Raw genomic sequence first — 20,789 nt, 5'->3', positions numbered from 1 at the left:
TATCCCTGGGCCGGCCTCTCCATGGTGACTTTACTGCTCGTGACCGTCTCCCTCAAACATGGAGAAAGGAGGCGATCTGTCAGCCCGGCGCGCCTCTGCCCCCACGCCCGCACGTCTGGCGCGGCCGACGGAACTGCAGAAAGAGCCCCAAGTCTTTCGGGCTGTGCCTCTCTTCTCTATTAAACGCAGCACGTCCTGATAGAGGGTAGAGCCTAAGAATACTCTTTGCAGCACATCTGGCAGCGTGAACGATGTTATTTACAAATGCTATAAATCGATGTGCCAGCTTTTCCTGCGCTATCAAAGTTTTCAAGATAAGCCAATGCAAGCAATAACTCTCCTAAATTAATTCAAACATCAGTACCTGTTAAGCTTAAATGGACAGTCAATTACCTGGGCACATTTCCTCCGACGTCTGGGTCAATCAGAGTTGCCCAGCTATTCCAGCGCTTGAAGATTAAAGATAAAATCTGTAACTAGTATTAAGACCTAGTTTATTGACCTAGTTTATTGGGGGAAAAAAAACATTGAAAGCATTTCGAAAACAAAGTCTGGCCTGATAATTTTATGTGTTTTGAAAAAGAATCCTTCCTTTAAGTGGCTATAAAAATTATTAGTGCAACATCAAAAATTACAAAATCTACTTTTGGCTGAATTGTATTTGCTCCTTATATGGAGGTCTCCCTGAAGGACGCAGCTGAGAAGATTTAAGAAAAATATTTGCAATAAAGGCAATGATCTCGTCACATGAGCTAATATCCCTTAAGACCACGAGGAAGCAGCCAAGGAAATTACAGAAATTACTATTTTCTACTGAAGAAAAGATATAGGGCATAACTGTCATTCACACGTACGGGCAATGAACACGGGCAATGTGATTCACGAGGGGATGTGAAGACGAGGGCTGAGGCCGGCAGCACTCGGACAGGACACGGTTGCCAGACGGCCCAACCGTCAGAAGGTCGCTGTGACCGGGCCTCGTGCAAACAGCTAACGGGCAGGTGGTCCCTTCCAAGGGCTGGAAGGGCTTACACGCCGTGACGTGGGAGTGAAACGTGGACTGCGTTTACGTGGAGATCCCATCGGAAGCGTGATGCCGGGCAGAGGCGCGGCTGCTCAGCGTGGGCCTCGCTGCCCGGCTCGGGGTCCACGCGTCAGGCCCCAGCACGGCACCCGCCGCACTGCCAGCGGGTCACGCATGGGGTGCGGCAAGTCACCGCCGCATCGTTTGTGACGTGTCCCCTCATACCAGAATCGATCAAAACAACACTTCAAAAACATGTTCGCAGACACCCTCTTTAAAACATTTATACGGATCGGCTTTATTGAAAGTGAACGCAGAGAGAAGGCAGCACGGAGGGGTCTCCCCAGATCGACCCCGGCATAGGAAGGTAGGAACCCGCCGGCCGCGGTGGTCACTTATTTTTGCTGAGGGTTCTCTGTTTTTCTGCGTGCTCCACGATCTTCTCCTCCACGTACAGACCCTTCCTCTTGCGCACGGCGTTCATGTACTTCCGGGCCTGGTTCTCGGAATCGGCCTTTTCCCCGAAGTGCAAGTACTCCTCCTCGGTGGTCGGCACCCAGAAGGGGTCGCTGGGAATGATCTTGTAAGAGAAGGTGACAGAATGTCCCGGATCAGGCAACTACACTCATTTCAGACAGCCTTTCAAAACTCACACAGTCTTAGCTGAAGGAGAACAGTGAAACAATGAACAGCTTCTAGAAACGGTAATAAATACGAAGAATCACAGGAGGTGTGAACGAGTGGAAGTGGGACCCACAGAACCGGTAGCACACACACGCCAGAGCCGTCACTTCACACCAAGGAACAAGGGAAACCCTTCAATTTGAACAATGGCATAAAAAATCCCTTTTGCTAGGAAATACCTGGGTACTGGTGTCTTTTCATCAATTTTGCCTTTGTCTCCAGCAGAGACTGACACATGTAAATCCATTCTTGATGACTCTGAGCCTTTTGCTCCAAAACTCAGCGTGTGCCTGGTGAGCCGGACCGCTTGGCTCACAGATTTTACCCGGAAGAGGGGCAGACAGAGGCACCTCCTTCCCTCTTTTCTCTGGGCCCACGGCTGTTCACCACCCCACCGGCGAGGAAGACCAGTCCAGGGCGGGCACGCTGAGGACACTTTTTCTCTGAGGCTGCGGGTGGGGGGAAGGGAGAGGGCAGAGCTCGGGCACGGGGAAAGCAGCTGAGGTGGAGGGGCTCAGGTGCTCTGTGACGACCAGCAGCCAGGTCATGATGTCCATGAAAGTGGTGCCCTTGGACACAGACTTTCCTGAGGTCCATGTCCAACGGACTGACTTCCAGGACAGGACAGAAGAGTGGGGGGATGGTTTCCCGATGGTTTCCTTCAGAGAGAGAAAGCTCATGAGCCCAACACTCGTGGCCTCTCTCTGCCTCCTCAGCACAGAATCTGACTGGTAAGCGTGAGAGGAGGAAACAGACTTGGGCAGTGTGGACTTTTCCTGCCCCCTCCATGAGAAGCTGCCCCCAGGAGGCACACAGCCTGCCCTGTCCCTCTGTGCCCTTTACAGCAGCTGCCCCACCCCGGCCCTGTGGCAGGGGCCCTGCCAGTCCAGTGGGTCTCCTTCTGGAGCTCAGCACTGCCCACGGTCAACACCACAGTCTCCACGGTCAGCCTGGTCAGCAATGAAGGTGGGAGTCTGACATTAACATGCCTGATTCTTTTTGTTGTTGTTTTCTCTCGTTTCTCAATTGGAGGAAGAAAGGGGTGGTATTTATTAAGTGGCCTCACATCCTAACACTTTTCAATTTAAAATATAGAAATGAAAGAAAAATATATTTTAAAATAGTTGCTCTTGGGGCGCCTGGGTGGCACAGCGGTTAAGCGTCTGCCTTCGGCTCAGGGCGTGATCCCAGTGTTATGGGATCGAGCCCCACATCAGGCTCCTCTGCTATGAGCCTGCTTCTTCCTCTCCCACTCCCCTGCTTGTGTTCCCTCTCTCGCTGGCTGTTCTCTCTCTGTCGAATAAATAAATAAAATCTTTAAAAAATAAAAACAAAAAAAAATAAAATAGTTGCTCTTCCATTTATAATTATACCAAAAGCCACAAGATACCTAGGAATAAACTCAACCAAAGAGGTAAAGGAGCTATACTCTAAAACTACAGAACGCTCATGAAAGAAACGGAGGAAGACACAAAGAGCTGGAAAAACCTCCCATGCTCATGGATCAGAAATATTGTTAAAATGTCTATGCTGCCTAGAACAATCTACACATTCAAAGCCATCCCTATCAAAATACCATCAACATTTTTCACAGAGTTGGAACAAACAATCCTAAAATTTGTATGGAACCAGAAAAGACCCTCAATAGCCAGAGGAATGTTGAAAAAGAAAACCAAAGCTGGAGGCATCACAATTCTGGACTTCAAGCTGAATTACAGAGCTGTGATCACCAAGACAGGCTGGTACTGGCACAAAAACAGACACATAGACCAATGGAACAGAACAGAGACCCAGATATGGACCCTCAGCTCTATGGTTAACTCGTCTTCGACAAAGCAGGAATGAATATCCAATGGAAAAAAGTCTCTTCAACAAACGGTGTTGGGAAATTGGGACGGCCACATGCAGAAGAATGAAACTGGACCGTTTCCTTACACCGTACAGAAAAACAGACTCCAAATGGATGAAAGACCTAAATGTGAGACAGGAATCCATCAAAATCCTAGAGGAGAACCCAGGCAGCAATGCCTCTTCAATCTCGGCCACAGCAACTTCTTGCCAGACACGTCTCCAAAGGCAAGGGAGGGATGCAGAGAGCACTGCGGATCGGATCGGAGCCCACCATCCCCCCCACCCCCCACAAGGCCTCTCTGCAGGGGCAAGGGGAGGAGCCGGGAAATGGAACAGTCTCCTGGGCGGCCATCCACAAAGACTGTCTACACTGCAGGAGACGAGTTTCAAGCTGGTTACTGGCGCCCTTCCCTCTCCAGCTGGACGATAAACCCATCACAGAATGTAAAGAAGCTACGTGTTCTTAGTAGGTCTGAGGGACAGTGGCAAATAAGCTGTTAATCCTGCTAAAAAAGTGACAAATTTTATAAAAAGCAAGAAATGAGCTACTAGGTGAGAGACACCGACTCAGACTGGCCAAGTTACGAGCAGACTCCTTGTTTCAAAAATGTAAGACCAGCAGTTTCAAAAGATCCCATTTTGTGTGGGTCTCGGACATGGCCTTCTGAGGTTTGCTCAGCTTGTCGGCCGAGGCCCCAAGCCTTCTGCACACACCTCCATCTGCTGCAGGCCTCCTCTGGAGACCTGCTCCAGACGCCCCCTCCCTGGTGAGCGCCAACTTCCTGTTCCCCCCGGGAAGGTGCTCCAGACCCCCCCTCCTGTGGGCTCAGCCGCCACACTGTGCCATGCCCCATACGACGGCAACCTAGAGGCATCAGTATGGAAGAAAAGATGCTGTTTTCTAACCGGTTTACCCAGACTTCATCTGCCCATGGTGAGAACAGTTTTTTGCAACCCTACAGCCTAAAAGGAATGGCATTTTCTACTTCATGGGAAGGGAGGCACCCAAGTACTCGCTGTTGTCCTGGGCATTTAAAGAAAGAAAAGAAAAGGGGAAAAGAGCCCGGAAGGAAAGAGCCCAGGGAGCTCCATGTCAGTCCTGTGCCCAAATGCCACCAGGATTACGGCCGGCAGGTGGGAAACGCTTGCCGGGTGCTATTGTGATCCTAACTGAGTGCTCCTCACCGTGGGTGAACCCTGGCCCGCCCCGCGGGGTGGGCTCAGGGTCACGCAGCCAATCCCGAGCTTGCGCTGACACGCATGTACCCGGCACTGGCTGGGATATTTTTCTTTCTGTGCCTGTTATTAGCTCCTTTTCTTCCTTTTTCATAGAAGGGGCAAAACATAGAAAGAGAAATTATGGGATTGCTGACTTCAAAGGTTTCCTCGTGGAAAATGCCTGTAATCTTATCTCCTCTATTTTTTGAAGCACTTTCTCTCAAAAGCTCTTGATTGTAAATTATATGGTGTGATAGAACACGAATGAAAGAAAGTGCCTTGGAGTGAGAAGCCAGATCTCAACAACTGCGTTATTTCTAAACCTAGCTATGGGGGGGGAAACCAAGACAGCCAGAAGCTATCAGATCAATGACATTTAATTATAACATCGTTTTCAAGACTTTCAAAGATGTGACGCTTTTGGGAAGAGGACCAGGACAGGTGGCAGGGGAATGACAGAGGACAGCACTCAATTCTTGACTATATTCTTCTTTAAAGTTATGAAGAGACTGACTGTTAATAACAAACTAATGAGGCCAGAAAGTAACATTTTTTAAAAAACACTATTATTAAGTATGTAAGATTGCCGGCCTTTTTCTTTTTTAATTGAGAGAGAAAGGAGACTGAAAAAACCATCGTGGTTTTCACATTAACAAAAAATGCCCATTTGGTAAAACTTGATGCTGTTACACTAGCTGTTTCTGAATGCCCAATCTCAGATGGGTACTTGCTGATAGGTATTTCAGGCGGGCATCCTTAGGCTGGGGACAAGGCGGACGCACTTCTGTGAAGAGTCAGAGAGAGGAGAGTTTAGATTGCAGGCCGCACGGTCTCTGCTACCACCACTCAGCTCCGCGTGAAAGCCGCCACAGGAAATGTGTACATGAGCGGTACAGCTGTATGCCAGTGATCTTATTTACCAAAACAGGTCATGGGCCATAGTTTGCTGACTCCTGATCTAGTCAAAGACGACACTTCCCAACCTCCTTGTTAGGTGGGCATGACCAGACGTGGCCACAGATTGGCTGCAGGCAACGGGACTTGTGCAAAACTCCATTCTTGTCCCTGCAGGGGGGGAGCATGTCCCCCCCTTCCTGGCTGCAATGCTGGAATGCAGGGGTACGGTGGGAGGCAGAAGCCAAGTGCTGAGACAGGCGGCAAACCAGGGGGGCTCCTGCCAGTGAGCCCCCACCACCCCTGGCTGCCACCCCAGACACCAAAGAGAAGCTCGGCCTTATCTGAGCCACTCGACTCCGAGATCCTTTTGACAGAACAGCCTTACCTGCCTGTTTGCAATTAGGAAATAATGAAAACTTTCAGATTTTTTAAAATGCATTTCATAAATGCACCGTCAGGGTTACGTCTGACTGTAAAATGACGACGTATCTCTAACAAACAACAGACTACATGAATTCACACATATAACTCCTCCAATCACAACGCCATTACACCTGCTGTGAGTACCTGCTTTGGGTCTTACGTGCAGAAACCCCGGGGTCACTAACTACACTCTCTGTTCTGACCAAACACAGACAACCCGGTCTCGTCACCAGTGCGGACTGAGGCCATCTCCCCACGATGGATGACCTGTCACCCTCAAGATATTCCGAAGCGTGAGCTGCAGGCTCAGGAGGCAGTTTTCAGCAGTGGCAGCACCGATGAAAAAAGCGTCTTCCTCTCAAGATTATTTCTTTGAAGTGGGATAAATCCCTCTTTGGTTCTAAATATCATTTCGTTGCGCTGCCCTGTAATCACACGTCTGGTCCCTAAAACACGTGGCAGAGGACGGTCGTGATGTTTCAGGAACAGCATCACGGACATATCCGCACTACAGAGGTCGTTCTTCAGAGCTGCTTTGGTAAATCCATTCCTTCTACTTCTCACTGGTGTGTGCTCTTACTTAAAAGCGGAGTGCCAAAAACCAAAACCGGAAAGGTAAGAGTGTGGATAAGGGGGAAATTAGTACCCACTTATATTCAGAAATGAACCAGGAGGGTAAATGTTTTAGAGCCCCTGTTTTCTACATAATGAAATATAGCAATGACATCTCTTCAGATATAAACCAATAAAACCACCAAAACTTCACTTAGTTTCTAGACAAAGATACAAAATGCGAGAAAAATTTCACAGTAAATCTCTGTTAGAATGAAGATTATACTGACAAAAAAAGGGAGCCTAAATCGGAAGAACACCGAGTGTGGTTTGAGGGGCTCGAAGAATGTGAGCTCTTGGAAGGAGAAGCAGACGCACGTGCAGGTCCTGGATCAGCAGCTGCACTTGGCTCCATTCAGGTGACGGGGACTGCCCGACCACGATCTGCCCCACCACGTCTGTTTTTCTCAACTGTCACCTGTCTTTACTTTGCTGATGGACCTGACTATACAACTCATTTTAAAAACGAGGTACTCCCTCACTGACTACATACCCCGCTGTGACCTGCACCGAAACAGGACCCATCTGGCTGACGGAGGTGAGAGAAATAGGAGCCGGAGTCTCACTGGGGCGGCGGCGAAGGAAGGGGCCGGGCCGGGCCGCGGGGCCGAGCGCAGGCCCAGCGCAGGCCCGGGTGAGCGTGCGCACTCCAGCGGGGCCACGGCGTCGGGCCCGGGGCCGCCTACTCCACGCGCTCTATCTCCGGGGACACGAGCTCGGCAGGCCGCACGGTCAGCCCCAGTCAGACGTGGAGCGGATATCCGAAGCCGGGAGTCCCCACACCAGAGCCAATGCTCCCTCCACTAAACCATGAACCACCGGAGGAAATGTGGACGCTGTGAAGTTACTTCTATTCCCTGTAAAGTGACAACAGAAACTGCTTTCTTACCCCAGCCTTTCTACTTACATCCAGTAGTTACAAAATTCTACCCTGGACCTGAGGCCATGACTTGAAACCTAACAGCGGCTCCCAGCCCGCACCCTGCACTCCTCCCTCACCGCTCCTCCAGCCACGCAAGCCTCTGGTCTCAGCTTTGCCCGAGTCTCCCTTCAGGGAAGCATCGGGAAGCCTGCTCTGACCTCCCCATGCATCCCGGGTGTGCTCACGGTCTTTTCATCTCTCCCCAGCGTGGACGTGGAGAGATTATCACCCCCAAACGTGGACTGACGTTTGCCGAGCCGACTACGGATAAGGTTTGCTCTTCCCCTACCTGCACCTACACCGACACTGAGGTGTTCTTGTGAGCCACACATCCCGCCACACGCGAAAGCCGGAGAAACCCTGAGCCCCCACGACGGGACTGCAGGTGATGTGACGCACAGGAATTGAAAGCTGTCCCCGGCGAGAAGCACAACTGTTCCCTCCAAACACCGCAAGTATTTTTCCCCCGGGGAGAAAAGTTCTGGGAGTTTCACTTTCAAAATGTCTGTGATTTTTCTTTAAAAATCTATCTTTGAGTGTTGGCGAGGATGTGGAGAAAGGGGAACCCTCTTACACTGTTGGTGGGAACGCAAGCTGGTGCAGACAATCTGGAAAACAGTATGGCGGTTCCTCAAGACGTTAAAAATAGAGCTACCCTATGATCGAGCAACTGCACTACTGTGCATTTACCCCAAAGATACAGACGTAGTGAAGATACAGACTGAACCCCAATGTTCATAGCAGCATTGTCCACAATAGCCCAACTGTGGAAGGAGCCGAGATGCCCTTCAACAGATGACTGGATAAAGAAGATGTGGTCCATATACACAATGGAATATTACTCAGCCATCAGAAAGAACAGTTACCCAACATTTACATCGACATGGATGGAACTGGAGGGGATTATGCTAAATGAAATAAGTCAAGCAGAGAAAGACTATTATCATATGGTTTCACTCATGTGAAACATAAGGAATAGTGCAGAGGACCACAGGGGAGGGGAGGGAAAAATGAAAGGGAAGAAATCAGAGAGGGAGACGAACCATGAGAGACTCCGGACTCCAGGAAACAATCTGAGGGTAACAGAAGGGAGGGGGTGGGGGGGAGGGGGTAACAGGGTGATGGGCATTAAGGAGGGCACGTGTGGTGATGAGCACTGGGTGTTATATGCCACTAATGAATCGTTGAACACTGCATCAAAAACTAATGTACTATATGCTGGCTAATTGAACATAATAAAAATAAATAAAAATAAAGTTGCATTCTACAAAGAAAAATCAATCTTGGAAGGGAAACATAGGATTAAATGTTCTGTGTCTTAAATTTTATGTGCAGCAAAAAGAAAGAATGAGTGTGTGTATGAGCGTGTGTGTGTGTTACCGGCCACCCGTAACCCAAGGATCATTCACTGTGGATGAAAGACAGCCAAACGCTTTCTGAGCCACCCACAGCACAGCGCCCCAGGAAGGCCAACCGGCGCGGGAAGCCCTGTTTGCTACGCCTGGCATCGAGTGGAGGCCGCGCACGGGACCCTGAGGCGCAGGGAAAGGGATTCGGGCTGTTACCTCCCAGTGGCTGAACACCAGCTGCGGGCTGGCCAGCCCACTCGTCCGCTTCCGGATTTCATCCGCAAAGCCGAAGCTCTCGGCGACTGGCAGCACGGCCTTGATGATGAACATGTCTGTCCCTTCCTTCATCTCTTCTTGAAGCACTCGGCCTTCTCTCTTGGACAAGACAGCATAGACCCGACCTGCAAAGCCATACAGCTTTTAAATTCATTGAGCCGTTAGGTGTCTAGGGCCACACAAAGACCAGATTACTCACGTCCCGTAACAATCCACTAGTGAGTAACTCTGTTACCAACCATGTGGGTTTACAAAAGCATGGGCGCTTTTTTTTAAATGTATTTAAAAATAAAGCCATAGCAAACTAGAGACATAAAGGTAACACAAAGTAAAACCACCCCAAGCTGCATGACCCAAAGGGCAATCTGCCCGACATGGCATGAGCAGCAGGAGACTTTGAAAAGGACCTTCTGATACAATTTCACCCATGAGCGGTCTCTGGGCATGAAACCCAGTGAGATGAGTGTGATTGGACTTGGTAAATATTAAAATATTTTAATAACTATGAGACGTTACTAATATGACGGTGACTGCGTAAGGCTATTGGGCCTAGGAAACAAGCAACTGGCACAGTGGCAATCTTATATCAGAGATGAAAACCACATACATAGAAATGCATGCTCATGTTTTAAAAACTGCTGAGATGTAAGCGGCGTAAGTATTTTATTTCCCTGAAAATGGCTGGTCTTTGGCATCTTTCAAGTCTGGTAACAACGTCTCCTGCCACAGCACAGAAGGCCAGCAAATCCTCCCGGCTAAGACTCGTTTTCCATCCCTCCCAAAGCTGCCTGACACTCGGGAGGGAGAGGTCTTCCCGGGGGTCTCCTATAGGAGTGCCTTGGGGCACAAGTCTCCTTTCAACCAGAAAGCAGGACCCACTCTGGAAAGAACAGAGACAGAGGGAGCATCGCACAGCTGTGAGGAACCGGCTGGGGCCAGCAGCCACTCTCATCAAAACCTCCCATTTCACCTACCACTTAGAAAAAGTGGTCTTTATTGCATAACTGATCTAGGAACACGTTGTCCTAAAAGGTTTACAACGCTGCGGCTGAACAGGGCAGACGTCTCCTTGGAGCACCAGCACGGGCCCCGACGCTCCCTTCCTGAGTGCCAGGGGGGTGACCTGGGTGCCTGTGCCCACCCAGAGCTGCCTGTTTCCAACTAGGAACTGAGGACCCAGAGCCAGCCTTCTGACTGCGAACTTCTCTGACTCACACTCCCCCTGGTGGTGGGGATCAGGAAGGACCAAGGAAAACAAAAGGCAGGAGGCCCATCGTGTCATGTGGCGGCCTTGGGAAGAAAAAACGCCTGAACACTCTAGTGGGTCTTCCTCATCTCTAGGTTTAGCAGAAAACCAAACAAATCACAATTCTGTCAGTGCTGAAAGGCACAGCCTAGCCCTCTCCCCCCACAGCTCCCACACTTTATGCTCCCTTTCTTCCGTTTCCTGAGTGTTCCGAGTCTCACTTCTGGGCTCTACTTGTGGCCTGGGCTCAAGCAAAACTGCTTCGTTGACCCATCACCATCACTTTCAGATGGCAAATGTCCTTGTCCCATCCTCTCACGATTCTGTGTGGCTGCTGACGGCTCTCCCCAGGGTCAGCATCGCCCCCCTCAGGCCCCAAGCCCTCTGACTATCAGCAGAAACAATTCAGGGACTGAAGACCCCCACAACCACTCGCTGAGTCTCCGTTTGCTTCTCTGAACTCTCCCTGCCGAGAGCCGATTCGTTTATCATTTGTGTGCGTTCAACAACGGAGGCCATGCCAGGGCTGCTGAGACTGTCTCTACACCCCACCCCCACCCCCACCCCCACCCGGTCACCCACCAGCCCTATGCTGACCACTGCTGCCAAGGCACCCCCATCGTGCAGTCCGACCCCTCCAAATGCAGCACACCTGAGACGAAATACCGTCCCTGCCCACTGTCCAGACTAGAAGTCTGCATTACAGAAACTGAACAGAGGGTCAGAGGGGAACAGAAGGGACACCAGGATCCACCAGAGAGAGATTCTGCTGGCTCTGCTCCAGCTCACCTCCTCCAGTGGGGCCCAGGCCATGTCAGGGCCGCCTACCCGCTGGGCCACTCTCCAGCCCCAAATCTGCTCCCCTTTACTTTGTTAGCTCTAATTTCTATCACACAGGATGACTGTCATTCCTATGGCACACCAGCCTCTAAGCTCCTCGGGGATGGCTAGCTGGCTTTCTCTTCTCTGCCCTGAACATCTCCCATCTTTCCATGAGAGGCCCATCACTTCCTGTTCCATCCTGACCCTTTCCTATCTGCACCACCATGACCTTCTCTTCCCATTCTTGGCATGTAGTGCCCAGAACTGAACCTAACACTCTGGGTACAGTCTTGAAGCTCTGAGACAAGCGCAATGATGGTCTGTCTCCTAGAGGTCATATATATCTGCCTGAGATTCCCAGCAGGGGAGAAAACCTTAGTACAACAGCTAGTGTGTGTGAACGAGTAACCCTGACCCAGCTAGCTCATTCTAGGAAAAGCTTTAGGTGGTTTACAGAAGAAAATACTACGAAACAGCAGGGTGGAGCGGGGCGGATCTAATGAGGGAACTGGAGTGGAGACTGCAAGGGGGGGACCAGCGGCGATGAGCCCGCGGCCGCGATGCAGAGGCCCAGGTCCTTCCCTTCCTTCGGGGGTCATCCCAGCGGGCTCGGATCAATAACTGCAATGAAGGCTGAATGTAATTAATTGTGTAATTCTAAGCCATGCAATTTTAATTCCACTAAAACTAAGTCCTAAAACTAGGGCATAATGATGGATCACTGAACAGAGGAAAACGGCTATAAACAGAATCTTCCAAATACATGCTGCTTTCATGACAGGTGCGTCCACTGCCTGGACCCTCTAAACTGCCACCACTCTCACTGAGACGTCTGGCAGCCATACCCAGGAGGCCTCGGCGAATACTCCAACTCCCCTTCAGCCCGACATCTGCTCCATCATACCCCAGTCACCTGTCTGTGTGCCCAAAGAGCACGTGTGCCCCGCTGTACTGCGTGCGAGGCACCAAGAGGCAAGCACCCATCAGGGGAGGAAATGGCAACAAAAAGGTTCATTGATGGAAACAGTCTGGTCAGGGCTGGTCTTTGAATGCCTACACCATCAACATCACAGCCCGAATTCAAGGCCCTCTGTAACCAGGGCAGCGACCAAGGATGTCAAGCTCTGGGACTGCCAGGCCCAACAGCACACAGAGCACAGACTCCGTGCGTCCAGCCAAGTGGGAGCACTCCCCACCGCGGCACACATCCGGGGGCCTCGATGGCGTGCCTGGTCCCACTCCACAGTCGCGTCCTTTCCATGAGTTAAAGCCCGTTCAATATCACCTGCTCCCCCGAGTCTTCTGCGGGGTCCTGAGATCAAAACCATCTCTTCGCCATCGGGCCTCACTGCATCTACCCTGCTCTCGTGTGGCGTTAGATACTCCCGCGTGTGTCTTTTCTTCTGTAATAGGCAGCAAGACTGGCCTGCACGCTCTACAATCATTCGGGCTGGAAGTTGGGCAATTAAAGGTATGATTTCTTTTCTTTTCTTTTTTTCAGAATTTAGGAAAGGAAGCAGCTGTTCACAGCAATGTTTTCTCTTACAGTAAACAAACAGGAAACAATGCGGATTTCCAATTTGGGGATGATGGGAAGTAAATTATAGCATAACAAGTTGATGGGATGTTACGCAGAGGTTGAAATGAAATCTGTGAATACTAAGTAGCCAAATGGAAGCAGCTTATAAAATAGTAAATGTAAAAAGCAAAACATCACACTTCCTCTACCATAAGGTTACAGCTATGCAAAATGTACTATTATGGACAGAGACTGTAAAAGAAAGTGGAGAAACAACACACTGATTTCCAAGGAGGAAGATTCTTCTTTTATCTTGTGGTTTCTGTTCTTGTTGGCAACCCTTGCGGTCTAACTTCAATGAAAACATACACGCAGAGAAATCGGCGGGCACTTCTGATTCTTATAAATCAGGTCACATTAACCTCATTCCCTTCTGTTGCAGAGCGAGCGGACTGCTAAATCAAGCAGATGTGGTTGACAGGATGCAGATGGGCCTCCACCAAACATGAGCTACGGTGCGCTGTGGACACGGCAGGGAATGTGGGCTCTTCTACAGAGGAACTCAGCCCCGAGTCTGCAGGAAGTGCATGTCAGCAAGCTGTCCCCACCCCAGCAAGATGGGTCAGCACCCTGACTGCAGCTCTGTGCCCTTATGATGATCACCAGCCACCCACGGGTACAGAAGGCATGATGATCAAATCCAAAGTTGACAGGAGGCTGGAAGCCTACTCAATACTGGGGCAGAATCAGGGTGACCAGGTAAGGACCCGCACTCAACAAGACACACTTGTGAGTAAACGCAAGGTTGTACAGTTGGCTTCAACCAACCAGCTGTCCAGGCTTAGACGTACTGCTGAACAGAAGCTCCTATAAGACCAGGTAGGAACGAGTCCTCTCTGAGCCCCGTCGTGGTCTTCAGTGCTGTGCTACAGAGAGAGCCAGTTTCACACTTAGCTGCTCAACTCCGAATTATTCCATCCATCACAGTCCATTTCAAACAACTATCACTTTCAAAAAGTCTGCCCTGTTGCGAATTTTGCTAATCTCAATTTCTCATAAAATTTCACTGAAAGACCATATTTATTCACTGGATTCAACCGTGTTGTGCTTTTTAACAGTTTTACATAATTAGGCTTTGTCACCTAACTCATCTCTCACAGAAGGAATTATGCTTAACACAGCGAAGGTCTCTATACATGTCCATACGTTTCTGTTGAAATGAATTATGAGATGCTGATGAAATGTAAAAAGAACCCTGCATCTGGAAGAGGAGAGGTTTCTAAAAGTAAACAGCAACACTTACTGAGGCTGTTTCTGACGTGTGAAGGCACCTATGTTCTGACAACGGAGCATTTATCCCTATGGCCAAAAACTCAGGGGGGACTGCAGTAGCTGACGCTGTGATTGAAACTCTAGAACTAGCAGAAAAAGTTATTTTTCACACGTGAGGTTGTTGCCAAAGATAAAAACCATGAGGAGCCAAGAATGAAAGGAGCTGCTAGGTTGGAGGATGGACCACAAAGAGAGACAGCGGCTACTCACGAGACAATCACAAGCACAATCAAATTCTGCTGTCCGATGTTCGAAGTTACAGGGGAAGGCGCCTGGTGGCTCAGTCAGTTGAGCGTCTGACTCTTGATTTCGGCTCAGGTCATGATCTCAGGGTCGTGAGATCGAGCCCCGCATCGGGCTCTGTGCTCAGCGGGGAGCCTGCTTGACAGTCTCCCTCTCCTTCTCCTTCTGCCCCTCCTGCTCACGTTCTCTCTCAAATAAGTAAATAAATAAAATTTAAAAAAAAAATCTTAGAAAAAAGTTAAAGGCAATTTTCATGGGTAAAAATGAGAACAGACCCACACCTTTAAGAAAGTAGAGTTTATAGGTAAAGAAGGCCATTTTCTTGGGATCATTTCCCCAGGTACAGTGATTTTAAGATGACTATTTTTCTGCAGAATGTCCCAATCTGACCATAAGCAATTCTATAAATCTACAGGATTTCTTAACAGTCTGTGTAGAAAGAATTAAGTTTTTAAGAGACTAAGGACACTCATTTTGCTAAATAAAAAAGAATGGAACTTGTCTTTTTACTTGTCTTGTGCCAATTCTTGGAGAATTTAGAGCATCCGTCAGCAAAGCCTGGAAGATCTCTGAATATCTGGGCAGGAAGCAAAGGGCCTTGGGAAGATAGAGGTCTCCTCGTTTCTTCTTCCATGAAGGTGGTGATTGAGTAAGAAAAAGGAAAACAGAGAAAGTGAGCAGCTCGCTGTACTGACCTTGGGGGCTAGAACGTGGCCGTCATTACTGAAGAACCTCTCGAAGCAATGAGAAAATGGACGTATGAGGAGCCCCTCACCTCTAAGCAGCTTCACGCTGATGAGGGCTTCAGGCTAATTCAGGAACAATTCCAGACCGTCACGAAACACAGTTTCTTTGTAAGGCGGAGGGTGTGGCAGCGAGCTAGGTCTCAGGAATGTATTAAGAAAGCTGGCCAGTGGCCATGGTACAGAGACCCAGCACCAGGAGGAGGCCAGCCAAAGACTGACTCCGCTCCGAAGAGAGAAGAGGGCAAATAACCCTGACGATCAAGATATGTACTTCTTCCTGCAACGTGCCAGAACGGAGTCTGACGGCCAGGTGGAGAGTGCCAGGACGGAGAGAAAAGGACACAATCACAGTGATATTTCGAAGGACTGTCCTAGGGCTGCCTGGTCTCGTGCAGGGTCCTGGTGGTGATTTCCTAAAGGAAATGGGAAAGTGGGCACGGAGCACTGACTCAGCGGGGATGACTCAACAGTCTGCCTGAGTTTTGGTCTGATAAATGCCAACAGCTGATGCTGGCTTCATGCGGTATGTGGAAAATTTGTCTTCTCAGAAAGCAAAGGACAAATGCCACTCCCAACAGATAATGTAGGCGAGTCGGCAATTTGGAGAGGAGATATGTGTTCCCATTACTCTCCCAGAAGTGCGGGAGAGGGAGGGACAGGCACAGATGTATGGGGACCCAAGACTTTCGGAGGGATCGTTTCAACCACATAAAGGAAAAGAAACAGTAAGAGACAAGTTTTGGCATAACAAACTCTAAGATAAAATTCCTTTCAGGAGTAACAAGAGTCTGAAATATCAACCACAAATGGCCCCAATGAGAGAAAAAGGAGGAGATCCTCCCCAACCCCAAAATACAACAGTAGCTTCAAAATAAACCTGTTGGGTCAAGGGAGGTGCGCTGCTGTGTCCTCACTGCTCTTAGAGGACACGCACAGTGGATGGAAGAAGAAGAGGTGCGTCAGGAGCGCGTGCAGGGTGTTAAGCTGAGCCTGCCAAAATCAAAGGGCCAACTACCGACACCAGAAAGGGTCTTCTCCCTCAGCTTCAAAGCAAGGATGAGACATGTCTGCAATATGGAGAAGTGTGTGCAGTGTCAACAGAGAAGAGCTGGAAAGCAGGGCTTCCTAGCACGTGTGTGGCCTGCACTGTCCTCAGTGAGGAGGACGGGGGACAGACTGTGGCCGGGAGAACGAATACAGGAGAGAGAACACTCAAGTTCAAGACAGCCGAGGAGCTGATGAGCGGGCAGCTGGCCTCCTATACAGGCTCCGTCTCTGGGGCTGGAGTCTATATCTAACGGTTCTTAAGAAACTTTTCCTTTTGAGAAATTATGGATAATCTCTGCCAACAAATGAACTTCTGGGGGGATAAAAACACTGGATTCTAGAAGCTGCAGACTTGAAAGCCTATGCTAATTTCCTACAGAGTTTTAAGAAAATATTGAAGGTTGGTACATATTTATACAAGTATGATTTAGGCCTTTGGAGATGCGTGGACTTTCTAACACATCTTATCAACCTACCCTGACTTTTTTCTATATGGTTGGTACGCTGATCATCAGGGGAAATCTACAGATACGAAGGAAATTAACTTCATCAAAACATTCAATTCACTGCTTATGGAGTTTCAGTTCTCACCAGACAAGAAAAGACACATAAAAAAAAATGAAAAAAGAATCAGTGTGTTAAGACTGTGGTGCTGGGACTTCATTTTCTTGGCATTAACAAAAACAAACAAAAAACCACACACACACAGACACACACACAGACACACACAACTTCCTGTGCTATTGTGTATCTATAAAAAAACCTAAGGGAAACAAGGAATTGTATAGATCCAGTTGACTCATACGTAAATACAGGAGTTTGCGGGACTACGTAATCTCTATGGTCTAGTCAATCACCAAAATGCGGATTCTGCTTTCTGGGGAACAAGTGGGAAGATGTAACTTATTTGAAAACAGAAATGATGTTGATCCTGACTCCCCGTGAGTCAGTGACAGGATGCAATTGCTAGATGCCGTTAGGAGAGCGCTGTCACCCGGAGGCTCCCTCCATGCTGGTCGGAGGACCTCTGGGGGGCTATGCTCACGTGTGGCTGCTTGGAGAGGGATGCACAGCAAGTATGCCCCAAAGGACAGCAGTGGGACAGCGAAAGGGCACAAAACATCCCATCGTGAAAACACAGCTGAAGGCTCTGGAGAGTTTTCTGCTGGACACACACCAGAGAACAAATGTGCTCCTCAGCCACGTGACGGGCCACAGCTTGCAGGAGGGATGGATGGTGGCACACATGGCTGAAAACGAGCAGGAGACCAGACTTCTGCCCAAGAGAAGCAAGACGACACCTTGTCATGGAACAGCCTGTGAGCTGCCCGTCAACAGAGGTATTCAAGTTGAGGTGGCATCTGTCAGGGTCTCCTTCGTGGTTCCCTGATTCTGACCCCACCTCTGCCTTCGCGGATTAACACAATTCTCAGTGAAAATGGAGGAGAACACCGGGGAATGGTCTTGATTGGTTTCCTCAAACTAATCTATGGATTCCATGACCTGTGAATGATCTGTTCCGTCCAAATAAGGCTGAGACACACTGCCCACCGCACGTCACCCCTGCAGATGTCACTCAAGCGCACGAGGGTGCTGAGCGGTCCTGCGTCACCAAGTCCTGCGGCTGTTTAACCAGCGTTTCCAAAGCGCTGCCGGGGACACTCCGTCCCTATCGTAGGAGCCCTGCTGTGGGCAGGCCTGAACTTCCTTTGGGAAAAAACCCCAACTACTTACATATCTGCTTGTAGGAATGAATCAGCAAAAGAACCTTACTAAGAAGAATGTATAACCACCACATACTGACTCAAAGGACCTCCGAGCTAGAGGTCGAAACCTAATAATTGGGGTCCACTCTCTCAACCAGTGCTCAGCTCCCCTTCTACCCTCCTGGGCCCACAGGAGAGCTGCCACGCACCAGGCACAGCTCTGAACCCCAGATTCGTGTTCTCATGTTAATCTTCACAACCTCTGATGAATGATTATCTTCCTTCTTACAGGTGGAGAAAAGAAGACTCAGTGAGAAAGACTACCTGTCAAAAGTCAAAACAGCCACTAAATGCCAGGGCTATGAGTCCCCAGGGATCCCAGAAGATCTTTTTCAGGAGACAGAAAAATCAGAGTAGGATTTGATGTAATGGTGAGCGATGAATAAAGCCCCCAGTAATCTTCTTCTTCTGCAGGGGACCCAGAATTTACAGAAGTCCCTTTGTGTTAGGTGTGTAAGAATGTCCCCATCAAATGTCCTCTTTGATCATTTCCATAAGGTTCTGGTTACCTAGACTGATATGGTTACTCGCTTGAGAAACAGAATGCCACACAGGTTTGGGTGGTAACATAGATGGGTAGTTTACACCTCATTTACCAGACCTCTTATTACAGAAAAGAACCTATTTGCTGCCAATGAAAGGATGTTTGGTAATCAAGTTTCCTCCCTCCACCCCCCACCCCCATCATGATTTTAATAGTTAAGGCACCCGGCTTTCAAAGATCTTAGTTCTTTAGTAAACTAGATGACGATGTAGCTTCTGTAAAAAAAATATTAAGTGCGTTTGCGTTTTCTGACCTCAGAGACCTCACTGCCACCCCTGGCATTTCTCACTGTCCTCGCCCTTCTTACCAAGAACATCACCGGTGGCCATGATGTCACATGTGTACATCGCTGCCATCAGACGCTGAGGTTTCACCTGCAGGGCGTAGCGACATGCCTCCTTCATGGTGGCGATGAGCTGTCCTGAGAAGGGTCCGTAGCAGTCAGTGAGCGAAGACTCTCCTTTCTGGGAAGTCCTCTTGTCCAAGGGCTCGGAGCCACCGTCTTGGAGCCCCGGGTTCTCACCCGCACTGGAACAGGTTTCCCCATCCCCCTGTCTGTCCTGCACCACCTCCCTTTGCTCTTGATTGTGTTTATCACTTGCCCCTTGTTCCTCAAATTTACTTAGGTCCCATTTTTCCAGAACAAAACAGACGCCCATGAGAGGCTCCTCACACATGGGGCCAGAGAGGGTTGCTAGCTGGAAACCACTCACGATGCTGTTGCCTAAATCTCGGTATCTACTGGCCTCTTTTGAAGCTTTGACAGCTGGGCCTGTCCATACTGAGTTCTGAAAGTCTTCACTTTTATTTACTAATATATTGGGCCCACATTTTCTTGGGCCAAATGACCAGATTTGGTCAACCGTGTTCCTCCATTTTCTCCCTGTTAGGTATTGTTCTAGTTTTCCTTTGAATTCGCAAATTTTCTCTTGGGTCTTCTGGTGGATCATCTGAGTATGTCTGCCCTCGTTCAAAGAGGATGTCAGCTGCTCCATAGAACGAATCAAATCACTGTTTTCTTCCAGAATCTGTGTGACTTCTTCCGGAAGGGGCATGGCGCGAACACTGAGTGTGGCAAGCTTATTGGGGGTTGTTATGGTGATGAGCCCATCAGAGTCAACTTGGATTCCTTCAGGGACTTTACTCTGATCTTCCTTTGTTTGATGGATAACTGCAACTTTTTGTTGTTTGCCTATTTCTTCGTTGACCATGTCGACTTTTGGGGGTTTTGTGATTGTTTCTCTGAATGGAATAATGGGTTCAGATACACTGATTTGAATCTTTGCAAACCTACAGACAAATGCAAGAGAAATAACAAGGTTATAATAAATGGCATCAAAACTCCCATGTAGAAATATCACACAACGGAGATTCTGCAAAAATACAGAAAGATAAAAGTAATTTTACTAGGAAAGATCAGTACTCTACATTATATAAGAATTCAAAGACCATTTTCATTTTGGATTGAAAGGACTACCTCTAATAGGAACACACCTTCCGGGAGTTCTCTGCATATATACGAATTTCACTGCTTTGTTCACTCTCAAAATAAATAAGCCATCTATTTAGATAAAAATGTTTTGAGTGGAAAATAAATATTTTAATAAGATCTGAATATGAATTCTTTAAAATACTATTCGCCAATTTAAGAACCTGGAGAAGAAAAGCTCCACGATTATAACTCTGAACAGACAAAGAATCACAGAAGGTCAGGACATCTAGTCAAGTGCTGACAATGTATCTGGCTTCAGTAACGAGGCTCACGGCGAGGCCAGCATGATGCAGGAGCGTGTCTGAGCAACACTTCCCTGAAGAACTTCCTGCAGTGATGGAGATGTTCTGTACACACTGTGATTACTGGGCACCTGCACTGGGGCTAGTGTACCTGGGGAAGCTTTGATTATTTAATTAAGTTTAAAGAGGCACACGTAGCGACAGCGTGTGAAATAGCCACACGTGGCCTCTGGCTACTGTACTGTGTACGGGTCTTAAACCCCGGTCTGGTACCACATTCAGAAAGCCCCTTTTCCACATGTTTTCAGGTTTAGTTTCTCTTTCTTTCTTTCTTAGAAAATTTTTTAAAAAGATTTTATTTATTTGAGAGAGCAAGTGAGCGAGCAGGGGGAGGAGCAGAGGGAGACAAACAGACTCTGTGCCATCATGACCTGAGCCAAAATCAAGAGTTGGACACTTAACCGACTGAGCCACCCAGGTGCCCATCAGGTTCAGTTTCATGCTGCATTTTCTTCCAAATGAATTACGAGTTCA

The 20,789-nt window shown here is 48.7% G+C and overlaps 1 protein-coding gene across 1 annotated transcript in view; it reads right to left on the bottom strand.

Moving 5' to 3' along the window:
- Window positions 1-1,297: 1,297 nt before the first annotated feature.
- Window positions 1,298-20,789, bottom strand: part of EFL1 (elongation factor like GTPase 1) — a 123,127-nt gene continuing 103,635 nt past the window's right edge. The window contains exons 18-20 of the mRNA XM_026510572.4: window positions 18,829-19,811; window positions 9,197-9,381; window positions 1,298-1,604 (exon numbers count right to left, since the gene is read on the bottom strand). Coding sequence (XP_026366357.1) covers window positions 1,416-1,604; window positions 9,197-9,381; window positions 18,829-19,811 — 1,357 coding nt within the window. The 3' untranslated portion in view covers window positions 1,298-1,415. The remainder of the gene's footprint in view (window positions 1,605-9,196; window positions 9,382-18,828; window positions 19,812-20,789) is intronic.

The sequence above is a fragment of the Ursus arctos genome, unplaced genomic scaffold (genome assembly GCF_023065955.2).
Source record: "Ursus arctos isolate Adak ecotype North America unplaced genomic scaffold, UrsArc2.0 scaffold_28, whole genome shotgun sequence".
NCBI lineage: Eukaryota > Metazoa > Chordata > Mammalia > Carnivora > Ursidae > Ursus > Ursus arctos.
Note: the sequence above shows the minus strand (reverse complement) of the source record. Positions and strands in the feature narration are given on the sequence as shown.